Below are 24,784 nucleotides of genomic sequence, written 5' to 3'. Positions count from 1 at the left end.
TTAGAGGCTCAAAATTATATTTTTAAAATCCATAATGAGTCTATTTTCAAGATAAATCAACAAGAATATTATCCGAGTTCTGTACTGTGAGATAATTATTTTTTAGTGAAGAGAGGTCAGAACTATCAGAAAGTGAAACAGGGGAAATTTTAATGAATAAACTGTACTAATTGGCTAAATCAAAAATTATGAAAATTTTATGGTGGAACGATATGTGAGTCTAGTTTCATGGGAAATTTACGGATCTTAATTTGGAGCTCTGTATCTCGAATTATAAATAATTAAGTGACTATGACTCGTGTGGACAGTTTGATGTGAACATTTATTAGTAAATTGCGAAATCGTACTTACAAAAATGCTATATACATTAAGGATGTGGAATGGAGAGGAGGAGGAGGAAAATAAATATATGTGGAATACATAGAAACTATGGTATATGAAATATTGATATAATGAAATAAATGATATGTGTTTATAAGAAAACAAAAAGAGAATGTTATGTATCATGACATGTATATATATATATGACTAGTCTCAATGTAATGCTTGTTGGGTATGGAATTGAATTGAAATGTTTTAGGCAAACATGTTATTCTTCGCATCTGAATCGTAGTATTTTATAAAGATATGATCTAGCTTTAAATATGAATGCTTGATGATTAAGCTGAAGATATTTGGTAAGATGATAATCTTGGTATAAATGTATAAGTGGTACTATAATAAACAAGGTAAAACGAGTATGAGAGACACATGTATGATGACATACAAATGCTATGTTTGTGGTTTAATTGAGGATTTATAATCATTAAATGAATACCATGTTATATGCTTTTGATTTTGTATAAGTGTGTAAGAGATCAAGGTTGACCAAAGCTTGGAAAATAGCCTAGGTATATTCCACACAGTGAGACACGACCATGTGTCTCACTGTATGGAACACGACTTTGGGACACAAGGCGTGTGGAGCCTTAAAGCATGAAATTTCCAAGATTTTCGTAAGTTCTCGGTTTAGTCCCAAACCCTTTCTAAAGTATGTTTTGGGCTCAGTAGACTCAAATAAGGGACTATGTGTAAGAGAATGAACGCTTTGAAATATGAATAAAATTTTATGGCTCGTATTTTAGTTTAATGTTTGTATGTTTGTCTGGTAACGCCTCGTACCTTAGCCCGGCCTCGGATACGAGTAAGGGGTGTTACATTTGACCTAGCCGAAACTTGCCCCCTAAGGAAAACCCTTGGCCGGCCAACTCTTGCTCCTCAAGAGTCCACCATTCGGCCAACACTGCTCTCCCTAATCATCTCCTAAATCATCTCCCTTATCCCCTCCTTACTCAATCTCTTGAGCAATTCAAACTCCTCCTGACAGTCTTTTACTTGAGTTCCAAAACTTCCCCTTTCTAATCATAAAAATAATTCCCTTAATATGCTGTCATTGTGACTTGAACCTCAGCTCTCCCTAGCATCCACACGCCACTTTTATAGCCTTCCCAGTGGCGTCACATGCCACTTTGCCACCTGCTTCTTTGTGTTTAATTTTACCCAATTAATACTTAAAAGCCCAATTAACCAGAACCCCTTTTTCCTATGGAACTAAGATTAACTAAAGTTACCAAGTTTTAACTTAAGCTTGGGTCTTCTAGAGGCCCACTAACATAATTAAACCTACGCCAAACAGACAAAACACAAAAATTTTAAATTTGCCAACATACATAGAATTCTCGAAAATTGGGGCGTTACAGATGAAGTTGTGTGTTTTAGGCTATTAGCCAAATTGCTTGGATGCATCTTTATATGCTTACCTTAAATGTAAATGTATGGTAAGTTAAATTCTTGTTATGCAAACTTACTAAGCATTAAATGCTTACTTTGTTTTCTTTTCTTTGTTTTATAGTGCTCGGAAGCTCGTAAAGGTCGGAATTGGTCGAAGCATATCACACTATCCTTCAGCTTGTTTTGGTATAAATAGCAAACTTATTTTGGTATAATGACATGTATAGGTTAATTTGGCCAATGTTGGCATGTAAATGGTCTTTTTGTAATCTAGCCATTGGAATGGCTAGTGATAGTATTTTTAGTGAATATATATACTTGAGGTTATAATATGATTAATATATGTGTGCTTGGTATGGTTAGATTGAATTATGGTAAACATATATGTCTTTCAAAAGGTAAGTTTGAATACATGTTATGATATATCATGTATAATTTTAATGTTGGCTTGATTTAAATGTCATGAATTGGTTTGGAAATGTGTTAAAATGTTAATGTAGGTACAAGGCAAAATTTGGGTTAGAAATAAGTCTAGGAAATGGCCTTATTTTGTCCACATGGGTAGACACACGACTATGTGTCTCAACTGTGTGTCACATACGGCCATGCACACGGGCGTGTGGTTTGGCCGTGTGTCCCCTGTATATTAAAAATTTAAAAAAAGAATGCTCAGAACGTCAGAAGGGTAGAGACATGGGCATGTGTCTCAGCCGTGTGAATCCTGCACCTAATTTTTGAGAATTAAATTGTCTACACGGCCTGGCACACGGGCGTGTGATTGCCCGTGTGACCCAAGTCAAAGAGTTACACGGGTAAGGACACGGGCTGAGACACAACCTGTGCCTCACATTGAATGCTCACACGGCCTGAGACACAGGCGTGTCATTTGGCCGTATGAACCACATGGCCTACCCACACGGGCGTGTGTCCCCTGCATCTTTGAAAATTTTTGAAATTTTGCAAAAAATTCTATGAGTTTCTGATTTAATCCCAACTTGTTTCTAATGTATAAATAGGACCTTGAGGGTCTCAAGGGACAATATGATTGAATATGATTGATTTTGGATATGAATAGTAAATGACATAAATTAATTGTATTTATTCTATAAACTCCGATAATGCTCTGTAACCCTATTCCGGTGACGGAATGGGTTAGAGGTGTTACAGAAAATGTTCAAGAGATTAGTTAATTTAATAAGTCTGTATGAGCAGTAGTTAGCAAATTACTGAGTTGCAACGAATTTATTCGTAATAGCATGAATATGAGTTTAATAATTCTAAGTTAAGAAATGTAATTAATCTAACACAATTATATCATCTTGATTAAAATTACCTTTTGAAATTGTGCATTTGAACTTTTATTTTATTTTATTTTATATTACTTAGTTAAATTTTAGTTTTTAATCACTTCCTCAAAATAAAAATATTTTTCTTCACCAAAGTGTTTTTAATTGCATACATAAATAAATTCTTTTCATAGTCCCTATGGGTACGATAACTCAACATTTACTTATCACTTTATTACTTGTTGTGATTGTGTACACTTTCATATTTGCATCGTTCTAGTTGGCGGACTCTACTGAGAAGTTGGGGAAAATTTTGTGATTGTTGAGAAGATAGTCAGCTTTCAATTATGGACTGGTTAGGATGGAACCGACTGGTTCCATGGTGGGAGACATAATAATTATCGGTGATTGGCTAAGAGAGATTAGGAAACCGTGTATAGGAGTTATATATTTAGGAGAAAGAAGACTTGCTAAAAAAGAAAATTTTCCCTCAATTCTATCTACAAATTTCTTCTTACTTGTATTATCTTCTTCGATTGTTCTGAAGAAAATGAGAACTTAAAAGAGCTTTGCATGGGGTAGAAGTTGTGAGAATCGAAGACTGGAAGTTGAGAAATTGAGAAAATGGTAAGCCTTCTAATCCTTCTGTACTTGAGGATTTGAGGAAAGAAGAGAAAGAGTAAGGATTCCCTATTAAGTTCCTATAAAGTGGGTTCTGAGTTTTGAGGTTTAAAATGCCTTTGATTTAACCAATATTTGGTTGTCATGTTTAGCTGCAAGGATGAAGGAGGCTTTGGCATTGGGACAAGCTAAGCTAACAAGGAGAAAGGATTTAAGGCGAGTCTTGTACTATTCTCACTCCCTTTTGGATGTTGCTTGTTGTGTTGTAGATATACTTTGTTTAGTTGATTATGCTAAGTGTAAACTGGGATCCATAACTGTACATGATTCCAGTGATTGAACTAGCTATGCATGCATAAGGTTGTAGAAATGATTGAATGCTTATTGTATGCTCTATGATTGTATACTGTATTGGTGCATTAGCATGTTAAAAATGGCGTACTGCCCATAATATTAGTGTTTAAAGTGTATGTTTATATTTTTACAGAGTACGGAGGAAAGTACTTTGAAGGAGTAGATGAAGATAGGGAAATTGGGTGTATTGGAGGAAAGGGCGAATTGAAACGGGTATACAAGGAAGTTTGGGTGACATCATGGAAATAGAATAAACTGGTTCGCTAGAGCGACATTGTGATAACAGTCTATTACCTCTCTGGAGCGACACCGCGAAGGCGATAATCAACTGGCTCGCTAGAGCAACACCATGATGATGGTCTATCGACTCTATAGAGCGACACCACAACAGTGGTTTATAAGTCCTACGGGGTGACACCTCAAAAGGGGTTTAATGTGTATGGCCATAGCTTGGCTATGGCAAAATATGGAATTCGTCAAGACAATAAACATGGGGTTACATTGTGTAAGACCATAGCCTAGCTATAGAAACATATAGAGTCCATTAGGACAATAAACAAAGATCCCGCTAGGGAATGAAAGAAGATGTCACGATAAGACTCACTTGGTAAGTAATTAGACAGAATAATCTTGGCATGTATGAGATCGCTGGTAAGTGGGACAGTAAGAGAATCCACCAAATATATGAAGGAAATAGGAAAATAGTATAAGTATTTTTTAATGCAACAAATAAAATGGAAGGAATGTTTTTCTTCTAGATACTTAGGTATCAGCCAGTATGAGTCCTTTAGGGTTTGGCGAGTAAACCAATATTGGGTTTGATAGTGAGACGAACAAATGTGTTCTAATCCTACAAGTCTGCAGGTAAGAGGCAACCAAAGTCAAGTAAGTCTTCCAATGACTATTTTAGTAAAAGTATTTGCTGGGATTTTTCTAAAAAAGTGGATGCTTTTTGGGCCTAATTTATATGAGAAGTCCGTTGGAAAATAGAAGAGGAAACGAAGTCCATCAGGACTATATAACACGGGGAAGACCATTTGGGATTACCAATGGTAAAGGCCACTTAGGGATTGTAACATCTCGAAATAGGGCCTAAATGGAATAGTGGTTGCGAAACCACAAATCTGAGATAGAAAAGTTTATTTCGATTAATTTTTATGATTTACCGAGTGATTAGATGCATGTGTTAGAGTATTGATAAGAAATTTTATAGATTGCATGTTTAATTTGCCTATTAGGGCTTATTTGCGAAGTTCTTTAATGTGACCGATTTAGGGCCTAAATGAACGATGGTTTTAGAACCACGAATTGAAGTCAAAAAATTTATTCTGATTAAGTTTTAAGGTTTATTTATTGATTAAAATATTGTGTAAGAAATTTTACTGATAAAGTGCTTAATTGGACTTTTAGGACTAAATTGCAAAAGTTGCAAAATATGTGTTCTAATTCATAAGTACTTGATTGAAATGGGGTTTTAAATAGGAGGTACTTAAATGGGAATTAGACCATTATATTTCGTTTGGACAAAAATGGGCATGAATAGGACAAAATTTTAAAGAAAGGCCTTAAGGGCATTTTAGTCATTTGGTAATTAAAAGAAATAAAAAGGGAAAACAAACCAAAATTGACTCATCTTTTTCATGGAGGCCGAGATTAGCATGGGAGAAGCCATGGCTAGGGTTTTCAAGCTTTCCAAGCTCAATAGTAAGTCCGTTCTAGCCCCGTTTTTCAAGTTCTTTACTTTTTTGGAATCCCGGTAACTTAATTAAGCCTATTCTAGCAATAATTTAAGCTAGGGTTCATATTTGGAAAAATACCCATAGGTGAAATGTGTTTATTTTGATGTTTTATGGTAGAATATGAAGGCTGAAATTATGTTAAACAACTTTTGATAAGCGGTTTTAAGCAAAAATGAGTAAAACGGCTTAATCGGTAAAAGTTGTTATTGTTCATAACTATGTGTTAGAGTGAGAATTTGATGTTGTCATAGAAGGGAAAAATGATCAGCATGTCATAAAACATAAGAATAAGGGATGAATTTTAATTCCCAAGCCTAGGGGAAAAAGTGTAAATATGCGAAAGTTTAGGGGCAAAATTGTAATTTTGAAAAGTTTGAGTTAAGGACTATTTTGAATATTACATTAATTAAATAAGTAAAATATGATGTTTTAGATCCTGGAAAAACGAGATTTGAACCTAGAATGGGAGAAAAATCGAAAATCAGGAAAGTTGGTAAAATTGCCGTTTTAGTATCGAGGTAAGTTCATATGTATAATAAGCATTAATTTATGCATGTTTCAATGTAAAATTTATATATTTACTATGATTGCTGAGGTGTTAAAAGTAAGTATAATTATGATGATTTAAATGTTCAATATTAATTCGACATGGAAATGAGAAAATATGTAAGTTGGTATGATAATAATATTGTAATAATGTTGTAATTTATATTTGAAAGTTAAATTTAGTGAATTAACTGAATTATGTTAAATTAAATGTTTATGGTGCCAAGTTTATGAATTGATTTAAAAACATGTCTATGGTACATGAAGTGCATTGAATTATCATACATAAATGTGATTTCTATGATTATGGATATTATGAGCAATTGTAAGTTCATATGATTTTTAATAATGCAATGTGTAATTTAATGTTATTGCCTTGATATTAAATGAGATGTAAGTTTATATGTAAGTAATACATCAACTTTACTTGTATTATGATATTTTATAATAATATTGGAAATATGTCTGTTGATAATTACTTGATTGGTGAAATTGTTGGAAAAGAGAGAGAAATCCTGGTTGAACCTTCGGAAAGATTGGATGATACAGATGGTATGTAGCTAGGTCACATGTATGGTGCTGAGGGCACATCATGTGTACAAGAGAGCTACGAGACATTATGATGTAGCTAGGTCGCATGGGTGATACTATGTGTACACCATGTAGACACGAGAGCTACGGAATATATGTAGCTAGGTCGCATGCGTGGTTCCAGGTGAAGGACACCATGTAGACAAGAGAGCTACGAGATAAACTGGCTAGGTCACATGGGTGGTACTAAGTGTTCACCATGTGTACAAGAAAGCCGAACTATATGATGGGTGGAGCTATGTGCTGAAACCACCAAGTATCGAGGATTGATCCGAAGTGTTCAACAGGAGACTTATTATGTACTGCTTTGTGAGTTTTGTGATGAATAAGTGCAAGAACTTGGTTATGTGAATGATGTGTTCATTAAGTGACCGGGATGTGGTAAGGTTATAAACAAGTAAGTTATACATGAGGATGATTTTATGGTGACCTTGTAATCATGAGCCTATAATTGTGATGTATGAAATGTCGTGAAAATGATTTGTGATATGTATGTTAAAATGAGGTTAATACAAAGAAAGTGTGAAAGAGTGAAAGAGTGAATTAGCAATAAAACTGTTTTGGACAGTAGCAGTGATGTGACTTTGAAAAATCACAAAAAATAGTAGGAATTTAATTAGAGGCTGAATGATATATGAAATTAAAGCTTAATGAGTCTAGTTTTATATAAAAGAAACAGAGCAAGAAAAGGAATTCTATATTATGAGATATTTAAGTTTTTGAGATACTGGTTTAGAATGACTACGTGATCCTTGTTCTGACTTGGAAAAATCATTAAAAATTGTAAAAAAAATAATTATAGGATATAATTTATATGCTTGAAATCCTTAATGAGTTTAGTTTCAAATGAAATAAATGAGAACATTCTTTGAATTCTGTAAGAGGAGAAAATTGATTCGTAGTGAAGAGTGGTCGGAACAGTTGAGCAGTGAAACAGGGGTAACTTCAATGAATAAACTGTACTAATTGGCTAGACCAAAAATTCTGAAAATTTTATGGTAAGAATATATGTGAATCTAGTTTCAATGAAAATTAACGGTTTGTAATTTGGAGTGTTTTGTAGCTCCAGAAATAAATAATTTAGTTGCTGGTACTCTACTAGACAGCTTATTTTGAACCTGTTTATGATTGTAATAGTGAAAGTATGTGTGTTTGTGATGGTAATATTCCGGGAACATATTGTGACTTTGTTTAAAGTATGATAACGTATTGTTTATTAATATTTACATACTTACTTACTAAGCTATAATGCTTACTCCCTTCCTTTCCTTTTTCCTATAGTGTCGCAGATGTTAGCTCGAGTTGGAGGTCGCTGGAGGTTAAATCACACTATCAAACTATTGATCGATATATAAAGGTTTTAAAGCATGATATGGGCCTTGTAAGCTCTTTTTAAGGGACAACTTGAATGTGTTTGAAAAAGTTTTAAATTAGAGTGAAATTATGAATCAGTTTTTATACGATGATTAGTGATTAAGTTCGGTAATGCCTCTACCCTGTTCCTGCGTCAAACACGGGTAAGGGGTGTTACAGGGATACCTAACAAGAGATAGTCCATTGGGAACTACCCACTAACTAAGGTTTCTTAAAATATTGGACTAAGGTGAACAAGTACTTTAGGGTTACATTGTGGGGTCGAATCGGCCCAGGAGAAAAAAAAAGAAGGGAGTGTTCATTATCACATTCAAATCTGCAAAAGAGGATATTTGAAAGAGTCCTTAAATAGGAAAAAGGATCAAGAATAGGTTAAGTTGAAAATTATATTATCGCCAAAATAATACGATGAATCGTTACGGGGTCAGAGTGGATTAAAGAGACCAATAAGAGGATCCAGTGCTATTATGAAGTCTTGGTTATAACACCAATAGAGTAGTCAATCTGTGTCAGCAATTGTGGGTATTCAATGATGAGACATACAATGAAGAGTATAATGAGATACTAGAATAACAATAAACAAGGTCAAGATTCATAAGAAATAGGATTTGATAGAACATGGGTGTGGTTGGTGGGTATGTCCATCAGCAGTTGGCTTTGAGAAGATAAGGCATTGGTTACGCCAGTGAAGTTTAGGAATTCTCCTACGTAAATCAGAGAGTTTACGTCTGTGCATAAAATTCTCGTCCTTTTTAAATTTTAAGAAGTCTCCTCTGAATACAATGAATAGGATCTCACTAAGTTCTTACGAACTTATGAAATTTGCTATTGGTATGCAGGGTAGATGAAGACTCGAGGATTGAGTGGTGGGACCAAGCGAGACACCACCAAATTACTAGTGTTGGGCGCTATAGCTGTTTTATGTATATAAAGGGGCACCTTTAGAGGCCACACCTCTGGGATTAAGTTGGGTATGTTTGCATTAGAGTACAAGTTCTAAATTTGTAAATAACTATTAGGTATATTAAGGTATCAAATTTTGAAATTTGAGAATTGTCTAAGTACGTAATTAAACTACATTAGAATCTTTGTTAAATATTCAAGTTGATTGTAACATTGGATACCCGGACTTGGCGATTGGGTTGAGTATAAGGTAGTACATATTTTATCTTTTGGATCGAATTGGATATTATGCAAGTTGATATGATGTATATGTCATTTTACTTAGGTGACCAAATTTTGATTTATTATGTTTGCGAGAATGAACTATGGTGTTTTGATATTGTTTTTGTATTCAAATTTTGTTGGAATAACTTAGGTTGGGTGTTGGTTCACTTATATGCAAGTTTAGGATGGTTGGATGACAAATTGATCTATATTTCTAGGTTTCTGGTACGGGGTATTCGAGCCTCATATCCATGTATCAGTACCTCATATAAAGTATCACTACATTGCCTTCAATGTTGTGATACATTGAAATTGGTAACTAAACTTTTGAAATAGAGGAGGCATGTGTCAATACATGCCATCCTAGTACCAGTACATCTCCTGATATACCAGTACATTTACCCTTTGAACTAATTAACTGTTTGAAATTTTGTTACTTGTTTTAGAACATGGATTCCACGTATCAATACCTTTCTCCCATTTTGTGTATTTTGGACCCCAAATGTCATTTTAAATCCCGCTTAAAGTTCATTTTCATCCATGACACTATAATTATTTATGGTTATTAAATGTACATGTTATCATGTTGAACTTGACTCTTTAATAATGTACATTGCATGAATCTATTTGATTTGATTTGTATGCATCACTTCAGTGACTAATGTAACATCATATATCTAATAGTAGTTTGGATTGAGTGAAGAGTGTTACACTATGTTGTTCTTGCACTTTAGGTGAATTCAAGACTGGATTAGGGGGTACTTTCAGGGATGAACTAGGCCACCTGAAGATGGGGTAGTGCAGAAACTCAACATCAATTCTATTCTCCAAACTTAGTTGTGGACTATTCTTGATGACTTGATGCCAGCATAAGAGCTGGGAGTTCGAAATTTGATTGTTGATAGTGATAATAAAGAGGTTAGTTGGTTATCGGTGTCCAAGCAGAAGACAACGATGTGGCTTTGGTGAGGAAAGCATCACTAAACAGTTGACGATGGAATATCCGTTTCAAACATTTTTACAGGGACTCCAGTGTAGTCGATGATTTCTTGGCTAAGCTGCGACTACAAGCAGATATGAGACTTACTCTATATAACCCACCACCAGTAGGCATTGGCAATTTGATTTCAGGAGGTCGACTAGGGCAATCGTATGCTAGGAATTGTTTCATGTAATCTGGGTGCGTTTTTGCTTTTTCTTTATTACCAAAAAAATAATAATAAAATAAAATATTTGAAATACCTCGACAATAAATATCATACTTACACATAATTAGAATTAAATTTTCAAAATTTTCAAACTCTTTCTTCTTTGCATTAAACTAAAGCGTCATAACTGATTAGCTAGGAGAAAACATATGATAAATTGAATTACCAAGTAAACCAACATATTAAAGCCTACCCAATTCTAAGCAAACGAAACTCTCGTAGAATCCGAACCATTCATATAATTACTTTTGAAGGAAAATAATGTTTAATTGGTTTGACACTCAAATCTCCACTAAGTATAGCAATAAAATATTATAACAGGAGAACAAAGTTCTAACAATAATGCATCTAACATAACTTGAATCCAGACCATCAAGTAAACATACAAGGTTCAATATTTATATATCTTTAATTTATTCTTTTTCAAATTAAAATAATATGGATGTAGATAATTTAATTATTATTAATAGCATATTTAGATATTAGTTACTGGTATCTATTCTTTACAGATATCTGTTATTTGAATTCATTTTATTATTATAAAAATAGATTCAAATTTAAATATAAAACTACTATCCGTTTTTATTCTTAAAACTTTTATTTAATTTTTTTATACGCTATATTCAAATATTTAGCGATTTAGATATTCCTTCAGATATAAACAATAAGCATATTTGTATTGTTTTTAAAGACATCATATTTAAATTTTAAAGCAACTATACAGATTTAAAAAAGAAAAAAAACCCTCTTTCCATTATATAAATAGCAGATATCCAACCTTCTTCTATAGTTATTCTCGACCTCTAGACTTCCTGTATCCTCATTACCCCCTCTTTTATTAGGAAAAACCCTAGTCCCATACTAGATTAAAGGGGTAGTTGTAATAAAGAAGAAAAGAAGCAACCGAGACAAATGTAATGTAAGCAGATTAACAGGAGCTGTTTGTTCTCTTTCTTATGGTCGTACGCTTTAAACAAAAAAATACAGCAGTCTAGCACTCTAGAAAGCTTATAAAATTAATGACGATTGTGTCAAAAAATAAGAATAATAAGTAATAAACTTAGGACATTGAAATTTTGTCTCTATTCGGACAATCTTCCAACTTACGCAAATTGGGCACTTAATTTAAGATATATGTACATCCCTATGCAAGAAGTCGCTTCATCTGAAATTGTATGATAAAAAGGAAGTTCTATTAAAAAAACAAAAGAAGGGAGGCTACAATTAGAACTCTTTTTTAAGGTAAAAGGTATCCTTCAGGATCAAGGACCATGAGAGAACATTTCAAAATCCCACAGCAAAATGAGCTTTAATTTGCTTCTTCATTTTCTTTATATTTTCAGATATATATATAAGTTCATCCACGACCATCACAAAGAGAAATAAAGCATATTACTATAAAGGATGCCAAAACCCAACACTGTCCCTGTTCATTCTTTCCTTGAATTCTCCTTCGCTGGCAGTATCCGAATTCTCTTCGCTACGCGTACAAAATCCCTGTTCATTTCCACACATATATACAATACAATAATTTTTAAAGCCTTAACCATAATAAAAAAAAAGGGAGAGAAATAGAAAAAAAAATTAATAATTCTGGGTTGAACTTCAATTTCAAAGTTTTTGGAATCAATAAAGTAGTCTGTAAAACGTACTTCCAGTTAAGATCTCCGGCGAGAAGAAGATCGTTTTCCATATCTTCATAGGCAATGAGGTGACCAGGAACAGCATTGGAAAGATCAAGGTCATTCTCGGAGGTGATTTCATCGTCGTTTCCGTCCACGAACATTTGCCTGAGAGCCTTTGCAAGGCTATGGTAGCTTGCATGCTTATGGAGACTGATGCGCTGACAGATGGAACGGCCTTCAAGCACCACAGTCACTGGGGGCACGACGGTGGAGACAAGATAATCATCGTCGAGACAAGGGAAACGCCTGTTATAACTAGGGTTAGGCGTCAAGGTTAAGGGAGCAGAAGAAGAGTAAGGTGGGGCTGGAGAAGCAACAAATCTGGAGGAGGTGTTGATGTTGGTTAATCTTTTGTCTTGCCATCTCCTTTTCAAGGAGTCATGTCTTTGAGGTTCAAAACTGTTCATCTCTCTCTCTGTATGTCTGACTGAAGTTCTGAGGAAGACGGAGGAGTAGCAGTAATAGTATTTTGGGTTAGGTTGGGCCGGTGGTTGCTTTATAGTTGATAAAATAAAGGGTGAATTATCAATGAGTTCTACTTCTCTGGGCAGATGATACAGCTAAGAAGGTTTTGGTCTACGCGGTGTGGAAGGGGATTTTATGTTGACAAAAATATTTGGTTAATTTATAATGGTAGGCGGAGGGTAAGAATAGAGGTGCTAATCTGCGATCGGGTTCGCATTGGGGGATGATGGTTTTAATTAGGATGTTAATATATTTTATACTTCTTTTTAAGTTTGAATCAGTATAAAATATACGTTTATAATTTTGTTAAATTTGTTAATATTTATAAAAGATTAATTTAAATCTATTTTAGGTTAGTCCGTATTATTTTTAATGTTTTAAAAAAATTATATGATATTATTTTAATATTTAATAATTTTATATTTTTTATTTATTGAATTTTTTATCATCATTTTAATATTATTCTAATATTTTCGTTAAAGTAGTACTATATATTTAGTATAGGTTTCTTTAATTATATGTGTTATAAATTACATAATATATAAAAATTACATAATATAAAAAGTATTATAAACTTAAAATAGGTCGCCAAACTCGAGACTTAAATGTTCAAGCCTAAGTCCAACTTATATTTTAATCAAGCCTTTTTTTTTGCCCAAACTTATTATTAGAGTCTAATATTTTTTCTAAACTCTCCTAAATTTCAAGCCGACTTTCGAGTATGTGTGAATAACTTTACCCATGAACAAAGTTAAGGTAAGATGTTAGATAGTGAATTAGTTTAATTAAAATTATATGAGTTTTTGTTAGTTTATTTAATGTTCATGAAATTAAATAAATATATTTACAAATATTAAATGAATATGTTTAAACATATTTACAAATAATGTTCATGAGTAATAAATAAACAAACAATACATAAATATATATTATTTTTAGACGTAAAATAGAAAAATATAACTATTAATAATTATACAAAAGCGTACAAGCCAACATAACTTTATTAATATATATTAAGGAACAATAGACAAACTTCAAACAATTTATTAAGCGAGATTTAAACAAATATAAACGAGTTTGTTCATAAACATAAATGAACATAACAAGCTTTGTTTGTGTTCGATTCATTTAATAAACAAGCTCCAAATATTGTTCATGTTCGTTTATTTAGCTTAATAAACGAACGAAAATTGAATTGTTCATCAAACACTCATATCATTTATAGCCTTAGTGTTGGAAGTATTTTAATTAAAGTTTTGAGTTTGAGGTTTATATATAGAAAAATAATAGGTATAATGATAAATTTAGCATTCATCATTTACATTTTTTTATCATTTTAACCATTATTCTTTTTTTAGCTAAATTTAGTCATTAACCTTTTAGAAAATACTCAAAACATTTTTAATAAAATGCTAAGTAAAACATTTTTTTAAAACACTACTGGCATGGCAACTTGCATGGTAGTCCATGTACACATTATAGTAACATAACACCATTTGTCTTAAATGTCATGTCAACAAATAATTCAAAAATTATAAAAATATAAAATATAAAATAAATCAATATTAAAATTGTAAAATATAAAAGTTTTATAAAGTTAAAAACATTAGCTTGGATTACACGTGGATTCTTATGCAGGTTGTCGTATTTAAAAAATTATCATTTTAGTTAGTATTATCGTTAAAAAAAATTATCATTTTGACTCTTTTTCAAAAGGTCAATGGTCAAATTTGACTCTTTTTAAAAGATTGATGGCCAAATTTAGCTATAAAAAAAAAGAATAAGAGTCAAATTGATAAAAAGTATAAACATTAAGTACTAAATTTGACATTATGCCAAAATAATATCAAAATAATTTTTTCTAAGAGTTGAACTTCACTTCAAATTTATTCACTTAAAGAATAATGAGATATATAAAATAATATTATATGTTTTTTTATATATAAAGCTTATATCCCTTTCCTTTGACAACATAGACAGTGGATTTGGAACGAATACATTTCTTGATGTTGATTTCCTCGAATCTTTACAGGTTTGGAAGTCTGAGTCTATGTATGTTGTCATAGGAAATGAACAAAAAGTTTGCAAAGGAAAGGAGAAAAAAGTTTTTGAACTACTAAGAACCTTTTATAGACTTAAGCAGGCATCTTGTTCTTAGAATAAAAGATTTGATCAAACGATCAGGACTTTTGGATTAGAGCAAAACATTGATGAATCTTGTGTTTATAAGCGTATAAAGGACAAAAAGGTGGTATTTCTCGTTTTGTATGTCAATGATATTCTACTTATCAGAAACGATGTAGGAGAATTGTCATCGATTAAACTATGGTTAGCTCAATAGTTTAGCATGAAGGATTTGAGTGAAGCTAGTTATATTCTTGGAGTTTGAATCCTTAGGGATCAAAAGAATAAAACGATAGCTCTATCTCAAGCTTCATACATCGATAAGGTACTGAATATTTTGCAATAACCAATGTAAAGCCAGGCGTTTAGCTATTTGCATCAGGTTTTCAACTTTCTTTAGATGATTGACGTAAGATAGCGGAAGAAAGAGAGCATATGAGTAAGTTTCAATATACTTCGGCAGTTGGAAGCCTTATGTATGAGATGCTTTACACATGTCCAGATATCTGTTTCATAGTAGGAATGGTTAGTCGATATTAGGCGAATCCAGATCTCAAGCATTGGCAAGCTGTAAAGCATATGTTAAGGTATCTTAAAAGATCCAGGGATTATATGCTTGTGTATTCTAGGGAGGACCTTACTCCTGTTAGATACACAAACTTAGACTTCCAAACCTATAAAGATTCGAGGAAATTGATGTTGGAAAATGTATTCATTCTAGGTTGTGGAGCCATAGTATAGAGAAGTGTGAAACAAACTTCACTACTGACTCTACTATGGAGGCTATATATGTGGCTACTTTTGAGGCAACGAAAGAAGTAATATGGCTTCAAAAGTTCTTGACTGAACTTGAATTTATTCTTGGTATGGAAAAAGCTATAACATTATATTGTGATAACAATGCCACAATAGCTAATACCAAGGAAATGAGAAATCACAAGAGGACAAAACACATTGATCGGAAGTGTCACTTAATACGAAAGGCAATGGCCGAAGGATTTGTAGATGTGATGAAAGTAGCTTCTGAAGATAACCTTGCGAATGCATTTACTAAAACTCTTGTAACTAGGAGTTTTAACAAACACGTCAAGGATATGGGAATGCGAAACATGACACATTTACTTCACTAAGGAAAGTGGGAGACTATTGAGAAATGTTGACATATTGTAGTAACCATGTAATTGTTTTCTATTTATTTGAACAATAAATAAATAAATAAAGTTAATTTCACATTTCACTATTATGTATTTTGTATTTAAGTCTTTTATATTTTGCATGCATAGCAAAATTATGACAAGCAAATATTAGCTCATTGATTGTCTAAAGTTCAAACTGAAGATAAGTGATATTGTAAAGAATGTTTACATTGTAAGAAAGAATACTTACTTCAGTAGATAATCTAAATGAGTTTGTAATCTTGTAAAAGAATCAAATTAAGCATTCGATTCAAATATTGAGAAGGATTATTATGTCGTCTACAATTCCAATTGGGGAGATGGCTAGTCTTGGCTATCGGAGTAGTTGACTCCACGAGTAGAGACATAAATGTATTCATTGGTAGAATGATACATTAATACATTGGACTGGACCTAAGATGAATTAATTCTAAATTTGTTTGTGAATTAATTCACTTGTGACATTCATGGTGTAATTTACCTAAATCCTAAGTTAGTCACTGACCATGCGTATGCAACTCATGTGCTTTGATATAAGTGGAGGTTTATGCTCTAAAGATGATTGAGCCCATAGCCGGTATGTTGAGTACATGTCGCGTGTATGGCATGGCTTTAATAGTAACAATGGAATTCATAGCTCAATTAAAGAGTTAATGGTATCTTCTTATTGGCATTGTGTGGATTGATAAATATGGAATGTGGCCACGGGTTGCTTGTTTTCGAACGAGCAATTTATCACAATCATTTGTTGACAATGATCATATTAATTATTAAGAAGACACAATAGTGACAATGAGATAAAATAGAATTGTATTGAGTGAACGGATTTAACTCAAAAGAATCAAAGATATCATATAAGGGTAACACACACATGACGAGGTCATTGGACAAAGTAGTTGGATGACTTGCTTTCGTAAAGAGTATACAATAAGGAGTTCTCAATCATGGTACTTCTTGTGGTTTGACTCTATGATTAAGTAATTGCGAATTATCAGAATGATTTTTTTGGACATAATTGTAATCACTAGAGTCTAATTGTATATGTCTAATTGGTCCTTTTCTAGCTGAACAAAAGCTCGATTGGATTGCATTTGAATTAGAAGAAAATTCTATGACTTTGGGAATAATTTGATTGAGTTGATTTATTTGATGTGGAATTAAATTAGGTGGTTGTAAGAATTGTTCAACTAGAGAATTTGATTAAAGAATTTTCTTGAAAAATTAATTTGGAAAATCTAAGTGATTTTTGGTATGTGAAACCGGGCTGATGGTCCAACCGGTGGCTAGAAATAGAACCATGAACTCCTTTTGGAAAAATAAGGCATTCCTTGGGTCTTCAACCGCCATCACATTTTTTCCTCATCATGACCTCCTTTTGGAAAATTTACATTTAAGTGCTATGTCAGTTTTCGGCTCACAAGAATTCTATGAATTTTAAAAAACATAGCTGTATGTGGACATGATAGTTCACAGTCTAAGAACCACAACCTCGGCAAAAAACAATTATATAACAAATATATAATATTGCATCCATTCCCCTATATAACTTAAAACATGCATAAGATCTAAAGAATGTTACTTTTTATGTAATTAAATCATTCAAGAAAAAGAGAAATTTATTATGATTATCTATTTATACTTATAGATAGAACACAACTGCTCATGATACCAATTGTTGGAAAAAAATGGGTTTGGAAAATGTAGCAGGAAATAAATTTAGGGAAAAACCAGAGTTTAAATTTTTTTTCCAAAAACATGATCTTGGTTGTGATATCTAAAGTAATAAACACTTAATCAAAATTATACCTTTTCGATTCGTCTAGGATGAGCACTTCGACTGAGTAGTATTTTCCACTATCCTCAAGCTCACGTGTGTCGACTGTGGGCTCACTTCGAATTAGAAAATTTTTCACAAAAATTACCAGTGGGGTAGTTTTGCAATTTCTCTAAAATTTTGGGTTAAGTTATAAATCAAAAAAATATCTCTAGAACTTTTATGAAATAATATTTTTAGAGAATTTTCTCTTTACAACTTTCTCTTAAATTCAAGTGTGTGTAAATAATGACCTAAGGCTCTTTTATATAGGAGAGTTTAGAGAGTTCAACTATGATTAAACTTAATCACTTTAATATTAATATAACATTTATCAAGATAAATATTAGATTAAATTTAATATTAAATATTATTAAAATACTAGAATGTTTATCTACAAGATAAACATTAAATTTAATTTAATATTAAGATAATCACCTTAATATTAAATTAATAAAATACTAGTAAGATAATTATTAAATTAAATTTAATATTAAACAAAAATAATATTATTTTTAGAATAATTAATCTAAAATCAAATTCTATGATAGAGTCCCAAGAGAAGTGTAACTCTTACACTGCTCAACCATTGACAACCAACCGTCGTCGACCACCAAGACTCAGCCGTCGCAGCCACTAGCACCACCATGTCTAATTTTCAGTCGATTTTGGGCTCCCGAGCCAATTTACAATATCATATCTAATTTTCAGGTTCAATTACCCATTGAGCCAATTGTCTAACTTGAAAATTAATTTCCAAAAATATCATATTAATTTTAATTGATTTGATTAATTTAATTTTACTTGATCAAAATTAATTTTTTCAAAAATCACTTAGATTTTCCAAATTAATTTTTGAAAAATTCTTTAATCAAATTCTCTAGTTGAATAATTCTTATGACCACCTACCACGTCAAATAAATCGACTCCATTAAATTATTCCCAAAGTTTGTAACACCCATTTTTCAATAAAATTGGAACAGTGGTTTTGGGACCACAAATTTGACCCACAAATATGATTTATTTTTATTTTATTACATGGTCCGTACTATGTTAGAAATGACATGTGAAAATTTTGATATGAAAATTTTATCTATTAAGTGTTTAATTACGAGAAGGACTAAATCGCATAAAAGGTGAAAGTTGAATTCTAGTAGCTATAAGGATTAAATAGCTATGGAATTTAAAACTAGAGGTCCTTATATGGTAATTAGACCATTAAGAAAAGTATGTAGATTTTTCTTGGTGACTCATCCATGGAAATATAGAAAAAGGGTAAGGACTAAATTGGAAATTTTAAAATTCCTAATTAATTAAAAAGATGATAAAATATATCGTCTTATTTTATATAATCTTCAACCTAAAACACATGGAAACCCTAGGTAAGAGGAAAAAAACTTTCAAGGCCTAGTCGGGTAAGTTTCCTTGTCTCGTTTTTAGTAATTTTGATATTTTTAAAACTGGGATAGTCTAATCTATCTATTTGAGGGATTAATTTGAAAAGTTATCAATGTATGAAAAATGGGTCATGGATGTATATGCTTAAAATTAGAAATTTATGGTGGAAAATGAATGATTATTGGTAGATAAATAACTTTTACAAAGTGATTTTTGATAAAAACATGATTTAGGAACTAAAATGTAAAGTTCTAAAATTTGATGAAAAATTCTAAATTTTTATGAGTACATGTGCTGTAAATTTTTTAATGAGGCTTTGGTTAGGCTTGGAATAGGGAGTGATTTGCTCAAGTTTCATTTTTTGGGCCTAGGGACAAAATTGAAATTTATGGAAAATATAAGGGCAAAATGGTAATTTTGCCTAGGATGTAAATTGAGTCCATTTAAATATGAAATGTGTGAAATTGATGGTTAAATTCATTTATATAGATCCAGACAACACTAATTTGGGATTAGATCGAGGAAAAGAGAAAGTTTTGGATTAGTAGATTTCTAACGCAAACAAGTGTCGAGGTAAGTTCGTGTAACTTAATCGGGCATGTAATATGTTTAAACTGAATGTTGTATGTATGGAATGTGACTTAGATTGATGTATATTACTTGAATGCTATAATGAGAAAATTAATACATGCTTGATATGGTGAAAAATGGTTAAGTTCTGATTGAATATTGAATTCCGATGAATGCTCGAAACGAATAAGGTCCTGCATTTGTTGCAGATAGGATTTAGCTCAGACGAGTAATCCTGTTGACCTTGTTATAAAAAAGGATTTAGCCCGAACGGGTAATCCCAATATAATCCCACTCGATCATACGTTATGGTTAAGGTTTAGCCTGGACTGGTAATCCTAATCGAGCTCCTCTAAGCATACATTATATAAAGGATTTCGGGACCGCTAAACCGAGTCACCAAATTAATTGAATATGATATTTATTGTCTAAAATATGTGAATATGAATGTGTGAAAGTTTTAAGCTTCGATTTAGTAAATTGCATGTGAATTTAGTCAATAGGACTTATGTGTGACACTTTTGAAATGTGATAGGTCAAAACATAAGGATCTATTAGTGCATGTAATAAAAAGGGTGGACTTGCATGTCAATTTCCCCCCTAATTAGTAGTGGCCGGCCATGAGCATGAGGGTGGACAAAATGTTATGGCTAAAAAAACATGTCATGAACATGTTGGGTTAATGCTTTATGTTAGGAAAAATAAAATAAGGAGTATGGGCAATAAAATAATAAGGGAAGGTAAATGATGATGAAAAAGAAAAGAAAGAAAAAAAAGCTCTCATGTTGTTCTTGGCGAATAGAAGAAAGAAAAGAAGGAAAAGAGCTTTGAGGAAATCGGCTATGGTGGTTTGCTAGACTAAGGTATGTTTGATGATGTTCCATGAGATGCATGCATGTTTTAGTTGTTAGCTTGAGTTCTACCTAGCCCATGGTCTAAATCTTGCTATGTGATGGAGATGACACTCGGCCATGGATGTATCATTCTTGCTTGGTGTTGATGTTGTGTTGATGAGATATCGAGTTATTTTTGTGACCCAAGTTGAGATTTGGATTTTGGAATGAGTAAGGTTTTCGGCTATGGTAATTATAAGGGTGATGGATGTTGTTTCATGCTAAATCTAGATGAACAATGTTAGTTCTTATATCTCGATATTTATGAGTTTCTTTCTTGGTTTTACCTCAAACCCATGAAGTATTCTCAATTGGTGTTGTTAGAGGTTTCGGTCATGGGATTATAAGCTTGTTAGTTTTGATGGTGAAATTTATGCCTTGTAAGGGTAAATGGTTCAAAGGAACATTCGGCCATGATGTAAAAATTATGGTGGAGTGATGTTAAATGCTTTGAATATTGAATATATATATATTGTTATAAGTTGAATTTAAGGTTTGCTAAATTATCTTTGTCATTGCCGAATGTGTGTATAGTTAAAGAGAATTTGTTTAAGTGCTTAGTTAATTGATATTGAGTTAATGATATGTGTATTCGGTCATAAAGTTGCACATGAGGAAATGTTAGATTAATGGTATTAAATTGCTTAATGTGATTAAAAATGCGTATGACCATTTTGTATTTCAGCTAAAGGTGGCCATATGACCTATCAAATTCATTGTCATATTCGGCCATAAGCTAGCATAATGAGACTTTAATAAGTTAAATTTGTTTGAATTAGCTCAAGAGCTTAGAGGACCAAAGTTGGATAAAGGAAAGGAAAAAGTGATCGAATAGCCGCCGAAATCGTTCGACAACATCCGAGGTAAGTTTTAAGTGATTAAACGTTGAGTAAATTCAATCATAATAGGACATAATGAGTTGATTTAATAAGATATGATGTGACCATGATATGTCTTAAACTCAAATGGTAAGTTCATAAGTGTTTGGACTTGGAAATTTAAGAGCAAATTGTAATAATTTGCTTTGGACAGCAGCAGTAACGTGATTTTAGAAAATCACTATAAATTGTTGGTGTGGAATTATAGGCTGAATAAAATATGTAATCAAATCTTAGTTAGGCTAGTTTCTTATAAAAAAGACCGTGGAAGCAAAGAAATTTCCTATAAAGAGATATTTAAAGTTGTGTGGGACAAAGGTCGAATGACTCGAAATCCCTGTTCTATTTTTGGAAAATCATTATAATTTGTACAAAAATGTTTATAAGATAATATTTATATTCTTAGACTCCTTAATGAGTCTAGTTTCAAATGAAATCAAATAGAACACATTATGAATTCTGTACAATGAAAAATTTGATTCGTAGTAAAGAGTGGTCAGATTAGTCAAACAGTGAAACAGGGGAAACTTTAAGAAAAATCTGGTATTGATTGGCCAAACCTAAAATTCTGAAAATTTTATGGATGGAAGATATACGAGTCTATATTCAGGGAAAATTAACGACAAGTGATTTGGAGTTTTGTAGCTCCAGTTATAAATAATTTAGTGACTACTGCTCAGGAAAACAGCTCGTAGTGAATATGTGATTTTGTTGTAAACATGGATAAAACTTGTTTTAGTTGCTCATAAGCTATTGATTAAACCCATACGTGAATTCTAAATCGTGATATTGTAAAACGAGATACGAGTGTTAGACGGATCTTTGATATTAAAATTTGTGAAATTGTAAGTTTATGAGTATTCGAATATGAAATGATAGTATGACGTGAAATTGAATTATTCATTGGAAAATGATTGATTTAGATTCGGCCAAGACAAAGTGTAAACATGATAGTATATGTGGTATGTGAAGTATATTAGGATAATTGTGATATGAATACATGAAAATTTATATTTTGATTTAGGATTTTATGTGATGAATGTGAATGTGTATATATGAGATAAGGCCGAATGGCCAATGTTATGAATGTGAACATGCATATATGTGATAAGGCCGAATGGCCAATGTGATGAATGTGAACATGCATATATGTGATAAGGCCGAATGGCCAATGTGATGAATGTGAGCATGCATATGTGTGATAAGGCCGAATGGCCAATGTGGTGAATATGAACATGCATATATGTGATAAGGCCGAATGGCCAATGTGATGAATGTGAGCATGCATATGTGTGATAAGGCCGAATGGCCAATGTGGTGAATATGAACATGCATATGTGAGATAAGGCCGAATGGCCAATGTGATGAATGTGAACATGCATATATGTGGTAAAGCCGAATGGCTAATGTGAAATATGTATGAGATATGTATATGTGGTAAAGCCGAATGGCTAATGTGAAATATGTATGAGATATGCATATGTGGTAAAGCCGAATGGTCAATGTGAAATATATATATAAGATATGTATATGTGGTAAAGCCGAATGGCTAGTGTGAAATATGTAGGCGATGTGCGTATATTGTGGCCGAACGACCAATGTGAAAGGTGTGTATTATTAGATATTTGATGAGGCAAATGAATTACAAATATGACAGTCGATGTGAATGTTATAACATGTGATTAAATGTACATGAAACTTGGAAATATATTCCAGGTAAGACCCCATGACTACGTGTGGAGATTATATCCGGGTAAGACCCGATAACTTTGTGTGGAGATTTCGTCTGAGGTAAAGGTCTCGCCGATAATCCGAGTAGAGGTTAAAGCTATAAGACTTCGTAATAAGAATTGCTTATAAATATATTCAATACGAAAGGTTAAACAGGTATGTACTCCAAGTTTATATGTGAGCTTGATTTGAACTAAATCATAAGGTAGTTATGTGATGCATACGAGAGCAATCTATGAGACTATTCCTATGATTATGTGACATCGGATCGGTGTGAGAGGTTATGTGAAATCATACAATATATTTATGTCACATGAGCTCACTTTTATGTGAAAGTTTATCGCCTATTGTATATGATGAGATGTGCATATTCGGTAAAGGGATGGTATGCCCAAGGAAGAGTGAAATAAAATATCTGAACAACTATGTTATAATTTGATTGTTATCTGTTGACACCGCTTAAAACTTACTAAGCATTGTAATGCTTACTCTGCTTACTCTGTTTCCTCTGCTTTATAGATCTCATTGCGGCTACTGTGCTCGTGGATCGTCAAGAACTAGTCACACTATCACTATCCACCGCTTGTTACTTGTTATGTTTAGAATTATTTTATGGCATGTATAGAATAGACTAGTGGCGGAAGAATATTTTTGGTTAATGTATATAAGCCATGCGAAAATGGCATCTTTTGAATGTTTACTTAGTGAAGTTTAAATTTTACCTCGGTTGTGCTTAGTACTTATTTAAACGAACGATCTTTATTTCAAGAAAAATTTCAAAATTTTACTGCTCGACATGAGTTACAAGTCCGTAATGCCCTTACCTATTCGGCGACGTTACGGATAGGGTGTTACATTTTATTGGTATCGAGCTACGGTTTAGTCGATTCTAGGACTAATGTAGCACGCGTGAGTCTATTTATACATGCCATAAAGTGATAAAATGATAGTGTGATGATTTTGACTATTAAAATGTGTTTGTTGTATTGTAATGAATCTTGATCCCGATCGAGTCAGAGCAAGCTTCCGACTATGAGAATTTGCGATATAACTTCACTTAGATATGCCTAAATTATTAAGTTGATCAGGTATGTATCATGTACTCGTATTTGAATTTCGATTTGGATTGAATTATAAGGGTATAAGTGATGCAATTTTGAAAGAGTGTTATGACTATAAATGTGATTTTTGTATGTGGCTATGGAACTGGAAGTTGAATGGTCGATAAGCATTTTGTGTTTGTATTCAAGTAATGTAAATGATATACTAATGTGTATTGCCATATGTGTATATGTACATGAGAATTGAGAGTGATATATCTGGGCTAAGTCTCGAAGAGCATTCGTGCTAGTGATGTATCCGGACTAAGTCCCGAAGAGCATTCGTGCTAGTTATG

General features: G+C 32.5%; 1 protein-coding gene across 1 annotated transcript; it reads right to left on the bottom strand.

Moving 5' to 3' along the window:
- Positions 1-11,846: 11,846 nt before the first annotated feature.
- LOC108486244 (auxin-responsive protein IAA33) lies at positions 11,847-13,028 on the bottom strand. Its single transcript, XM_017790198.2, has 2 exons — positions 12,309-13,028; positions 11,847-12,153 (listed from the first exon to the last, which is right to left on the bottom strand). The coding sequence occupies exons 1-2, from the start codon at positions 12,746-12,748 to the stop codon at positions 12,087-12,089; spliced, it is 507 nt and encodes a 168-aa protein (XP_017645687.1). The 5' UTR covers positions 12,749-13,028; the 3' UTR covers positions 11,847-12,086.
- Positions 13,029-24,784: the final 11,756 nt, after the last annotated feature.

The sequence above is a fragment of the Gossypium arboreum genome, chromosome 8 (genome assembly GCF_025698485.1).
Source record: "Gossypium arboreum isolate Shixiya-1 chromosome 8, ASM2569848v2, whole genome shotgun sequence".
NCBI lineage: Eukaryota > Viridiplantae > Streptophyta > Magnoliopsida > Malvales > Malvaceae > Gossypium > Gossypium arboreum.
The sequence above is the reverse complement of the archived record's forward strand: the minus strand, read 5'-3'. Positions and strand labels throughout refer to the sequence as shown.

What these genes read in the sequence shown, in the direction of transcription:
- LOC108486244 (XM_017790198.2), bottom strand. Translation starts at nt 12,748, where the DNA reads ATGAACAGTTTTGAACCTCAAAGACATGACTCCTTGAAAAGGAGATGG. An exon ending in GCCGGAGATCTTAACTGGAA is followed by an intron (nt 12,154 to 12,308) that starts GTACGTTTTACA and finishes GGAAATGAACAG; the next exon opens with GGATTTTGTACGCGTAGCGA.